This window comes from Myripristis murdjan, chromosome 7, assembly GCF_902150065.1.
Source record: "Myripristis murdjan chromosome 7, fMyrMur1.1, whole genome shotgun sequence".
Taxonomy (NCBI): domain Eukaryota; kingdom Metazoa; phylum Chordata; class Actinopteri; order Holocentriformes; family Holocentridae; genus Myripristis; species Myripristis murdjan.
In genome coordinates this window covers 24379014-24384648 of record NC_043986.1, presented here as the reverse complement: position 1 = coordinate 24384648, position 5635 = coordinate 24379014, and the positions used below count along the sequence as shown (strand labels likewise).

The following is a 5635-nucleotide window of genomic DNA, read 5'->3' as shown; positions in this document are numbered from 1 at the left end:
TGTGAGGAGGATTTTACACGGGGTTAATAGTGGAACGGCGTAAAGGACAGGGAATCTCTTATGGGGCTGCGTTTCAATAAACTCAGCACCGCCAAGTTTGCAGGAATGAGTAATTCAGCTGACTGAAACACTACACAAGGCTATAGGATTCAGCCTTTTCGTCTCCATAAATTTAGCCGGACCATTTGCCTTGCTAGAGAAAACACACATCCTAGATTCCAGAGAAAAATGAGGCAACTGAGATATTATTCACTTTGCCGAATAACATTATCAAGCAAAACGTGCAGCACATATTTCTTGAGGCATGATTTTTCATTTCAGAATTCTTGCCCAATAAGAATTGGGATAGTTATCATGTTATTCCAGGATAATGCCATAAAAGTTTGATGATGTAACTTGTTCCTGCTTGTCATGAATTAATTAGCAGTATAGATATGTTCACTGGCACTCAAGTTTTTCATGGGAATCTGATGCCATGCTGTACACTATACAGAGCAGAAGTGGCCCCGGGAGATTATTTGACAACATGCTATAATAAGTTCCATCTCACTTTGAGACCATGTGGGGAAAAAAACCTGTGGAAAAGTCATACAATATTCAGCACAAACCACTTCTGTCACCAAACTACAGGCGTCATGGATGAACAGCTTCCAAAGATTACACTTACAGTTCGGTTTTGTCGCATGTAGCATTTAGTAAACTGCAAACATGCAAACGCTGCGAGCACAAGCGCCCTCCGCCTCAATGCGATTTTGACAGCGGTGCTGAGCAGCAAAACACAGCTAGGGCATCTCATTTGCAACTTGCCAGGTGTGCAAATCTTTTTAGGAAGATGCCATAATATATGCATGAGATGGAAAGTGCTGCTTGTTAGCTTTGATAGTCTGATCATCTGAATTTGTGGCTGCATTTATACTCCCCCCCTTTTCACAACGTGGTTTGATGCATTTTAAAAAAAAAAAGATGGAAGTGTCACATAATGCAGAAATAAGGTACATAAAATGAGGTGTAAAATTACAGTCGGCGTGCATGAGCTTTTCTCTCATACACATAGACAAGCACTTTTTACCAGGTCTCATTACTCGCTAGGTTTCAATCTCTCTCTCTCTCTCTCTCTCTCTCACCATTGATCCACAATGTCCTGCCCCTAGCACGGCTTGTTCTTCCTCTCTGCCATCCATATGCAGGGTTTGATCAACACATTCTCTATATAAATCTCTCTGGAACAAAAGTGACTCCTACCTGCTGCCAGCTGCTCTGGGACACAATATTTTGTTCTTCCGTTCCTCAGCATGATGGGGACAAGCAGGCCTGTGGTACTGTCACTCAGCCCTTGCTCTCTCTCTCTCTCTCTCTTCATCTCTGTGCCTGTGTGTGTGTGTGTGTGTGTGTGTGCGTGTGCCCAACAGAGACAGCTACATGGGGATAAGAAAGACTTTCAACAGCTGTGTGCAAGCAGAAACAGCTTTTTGAGGTCCCTAAAGGCGTCTCGATCCACAGTGGCACGGTGCAGCTACATGATACGTTATTTTAAAGACCAGCGTTTACCACATTTGATTGGATTTCATATTCATTAGGCGCATTTCGAGCAGCTGACAACATGCCAACCAAGCCTCGGATCTAAGCATGAGCCCTTGTTACGGAAGGCGACCATGATATAGCCTAGCATGCACCTTGCTGCTGCCATCTGTTCCCTCTCCTCTGCTCGCCTGACGAGAGCCGTGTTTGCATAAAAATATTGTGGCTCCTCCATTACCCAGTCCATGTTAACACAACACCAGCGCTGTGTCGGACATAATGCACACCTGCATGAATGACAATCAGCATAAACTGTCTTTATTTATCACATTATCTGCTGCATGCAGGATATTTGCCTTTGCCAAACATGATCCTGTCCAGCTGACCGAGGGTTTAAAACTCAGGGAAACATTGCAAAACACTGGAGGTTGGAAAACTTTGGGCATCTCTTTGTATTCAGCTGCTGCGGGTAGCCTTCCTGTGAGTGGATTTGTGGCGAGAGCAGGGGAATGCTTTATTATCTGTCTTCTAACATTGGATCCTGCACCTGTACAGAGGTTGTTTATTTCAGGAAAAACTATTGATCAGAAAGGTTTCACTTGAATGTTTTCCTTTTGAACAATCCATCTAAGCAATTTAAACTGCAGTAACTTGATTTTTTTTTTTTGCTACATCAAAGGGACAGCATCTACCTTGTTCCCCTACAAAAGCAGAAGTAGTCAGCTCTTTGATGCTGCTTATGTAAGAAAATTAACTCAGTTTTAACATCAGCAATACGCATACACTACCAATATATTTTTTCATCGTACTATAATCCACTGTTATATGTATGACAAAAAAAAGCATTGTTCTAAGTGAGCACAGACTGCTATCTGACTTTCAGGCACAATAACTGTTGTGCATCATGTATAAATGTTTCATGGAGCTATCACATGCTATAAAAGTGTTAATGTTGTGTGATATCAGAGCCTGTAAAATGGTCGATGGTAGCAGTAAAATGGTTGATGGGTGTGTCAACTTCCTGGTACCCGCTTTGGATCAGTTGGTTCTGTCAGAGTCTGACGGCAGACTTGCCGAGGCAGGTGCTTTATGTTCATTTCCTGGACAATTCAATCTGCTGATTAATTGCTCCCCTCAGAGTGAAGGGCTCAGAGGCCGATACCAGCCCAGCAGAAATGTATCTATCACATCAACGTGGACGTGAGCACACTGTCAGTTTATATTTACCAGGATTTAACTGTGACAGTCTTTTCTTGTGGCAAAAGAGGGCATCCTTTAGTTAAACTGTATCTATGGCCCTGAGGGCAGATTATGTTATTGTACATTGCTTCCTTTGTCTTTAAAATCACTAATGACAAGCAAAGCTGCTGGATTAATTTAAATAATCTCTTTGAATTCACCTAATAATATCTCGAGGTACCCTCTCTACAAGCCTCAAAAAGGAAATCCAAGTGAGGGTAATTTTTATTCATCATATTTCGAAAATAAATATTTAAATAGCTTAATCTCATAATAATCACAATGCATTTTTCAACGGTAACACAGATTTCATCAACATGAAATTAACTAAAGTCATATTCAAAACATTTTCTGTACTCCAGTAAATTGTAAGGGTCCATCTGCGTTTTTTGCCAGGGCTTATGTGGAAAAAACTGCATTAGCAAAAATTGGCAACAAAAAAAAAAAAAAAAAAAGAGAGAGAGCACAGCAATTCAGTGCTCTTGTGGCAAACCGAAATCTGTTTTGCTTTATGCAGACAGGATGAAAATACAATCAATGTACAAACAAATGGCATTACATACATTAGACATTGCTGCATGGATTGTTGTGCATTTTTATCCCTGGTCACACATGTATCACAGTGTTAATTTTAAAAGCCGAAAAGATCAAAGATGTTACATTAAAAAAGACAAAAGCTCAGCACTAAATGTCACTGCTGACTTGTCATGCATAAATGATAAGGAGGACTATAACAAATGGCAGCAATAAACATGTCGACTCAATGGCTTGCTTCCTAAATTATAGCCTAATTCATTAGTTGGCTGTGCTCATTAGCAAAACAGTATTAAACTTATTCTCACGGCTGGATGCACTCAGAAAGGTCAGTTGTGAACAATTTCAATGAGGATTGTCATACTAGAAAAATTACACAAATTTACAAACAAACCTCCCTGAAAAAATATTACAAGTCAATCCGAAAAATGTCCCTGCTGGCAAACACAGCATTAATTATACTCACAAAAATAAAGGAACACAGAGGACTAATAAACACGTCTTGGTACGAGGTGTGATCAATATGTGACCCGCGTGTCGGGGACACGGTGATCTCAGCATCAGCTCTCTAATATTCTCTCAAACCATTGTCCTCGTTCGTCATTGTGCTATCGTAAGTCTGTGCATCACCAGCCCTCTTTGTAAACACGCAGTTTCCCAAACTGCTACAGTCAAGCTGGCAAACCAGTATCTGAGCCATCTGGCCCACATTGATATTACTCCCACATAGAGATGGTCTGCCTCTTCTCTATCACCCGGTAGTAGGAGAAGTTTCTGGTAAACACTTCACATTACACGGACGGGCAGGAGGGAGCCTGTGTTGGGTACCAGTGAAGGGCAAAAAGAGGAATGTGTTGCTGTAGTGTTGAAGAATAGCATCCTTTACACTGTGTCATTCTCACACCAGAGAGGTTATAAATGTGAATGTGTTGTTGTTACTGTCACTGACGAAGTTGATTTGGCACTCCTCCAACCCAGCGATATCCCCAAGGTCCAACTCTGATAATAACTGAGTTGGGTCCGTGTTTGTTGTTAAAACCTTCTGTTTCTCCTGCTGCTCCTTATATTCCTTTACTTCTTCCTCCTGTGGCTCCTCCGCCTCCACCTCCTCCTCCTTGTCTTCCTCCTCCTCCTCTTCCTCCTCCTCTGTGATGGAACAGAGGCGAGTGGTACTCCCAGGGTTGTCAGCAGGTGGTCTGTAGTGGCACTGCCCGTTCAGCAGCCTCCTCAGCGGCATCAGTGGCACCGCTTCCTCCCCCAGCAGCTGCTGCTGGCAGTGACGGAAATCACTCTGGCGCTTGAGCCGCTTAAACTCGCTGAAGGCGGAGGTGGCGTTCTGGTAGAGGCTGTGGGCGATGGCCTGTGCCTTCTCTGACTTACTCACCAGGACGGCGTGGCACCGGAGCACCACCGCCATGTTCTTGACTTGGTGCCTGTAGATCCAGGCCAGGATCTTGGGCCGACACGGGTCCGCCGTGCAGTACGTGATCCTGTTCAGTGAGTAAAGATGGGTGGGCTTCTTTTTCCCAGATTTGTCGGCACTCATCCGGATGCCTTGCGGCCCCACCATTAACCTCATCTTGATGCTCTGCTCCCCAAAGTTGCTCCTCGCCCAGATCTTGGCCACTGCGTCCTGGGTGCAGCCATCTCCCTTCGCCGTGATGGTGACCACACTTCCCAGGTAGCGCACGTTGTAGACAGGCTCCTCTTTGTTGAGTTCCACCTTTTGCCGTTTGGTCTGGAAGATGCTGCCCACCCAGTCGAAGGGACAATCCGGCAGCAAGTCAGGACAGGAGCGCAGCAGAGAAGAGAGGATGGAGTGGTAGGTGAGCCCCGTCCCCAGGCTCTTAGGTTTACTCTTGGCCTCGTCCTCCACCAGAACAAACTTATTCCTTCTCCAGGGCAGCATGGTGATGGTAGGAGTTGGAGGGAGTGAGCCCCCTCTGCCAACGCGTTTGTTTTTGTCAGTTTAGGCGAGAAAGAGTGAACGCGGGCGTGTGCGAGGAAGAGAGAGAGAACTAGAGAGAGGCAGCTTTGCCAAGCACAGAAGAGAGACTGAGAGCTGTGAGGCTCAGGCAGTCTGTTCCCCCGCTCGCTCCTCCTTCCTCTCCTCCTCCTCTTTCTCTGCTGCTGTCTGCATCATGCAGCGCTGATCAGTGCAGGAGACTTAGCCCAGCGCACAGGCACCCTCAGCCCCCTCCCTGCCTCGTTGTTTTGCTTCCAAATGGCTCCCTACCAAAGCATTATTTATCCGGCCGGCTTTGCACTGAGATATCAAAGTATTTATGTGTCTCATAACCCTAAGGCAGAGGGGGTACGTCTCCTTGTCACTCTCTCTCAAGGG

General features: G+C 44.9%; 1 protein-coding gene across 1 annotated transcript; it reads right to left on the bottom strand.

Moving 5' to 3' along the window:
- Nucleotides 1–2981: 2981 nt before the first annotated feature.
- On the bottom strand, nucleotides 2982–5391 carry fam43b (family with sequence similarity 43 member B). The gene has a single exon (XM_030054866.1). It carries the CDS (start codon nucleotides 5198–5200, stop codon nucleotides 4190–4192), a length of 1011 nt encoding a protein of 336 aa, XP_029910726.1. The 5' UTR covers nucleotides 5201–5391; the 3' UTR covers nucleotides 2982–4189.
- Nucleotides 5392–5635: the final 244 nt, after the last annotated feature.

What these genes read in the sequence shown, in the direction of transcription:
- fam43b (XM_030054866.1), bottom strand. Translation starts at nt 5,200, where the DNA reads ATGCTGCCCTGGAGAAGGAATAAGTTTGTTCTGGTGGAGGACGAGGCC.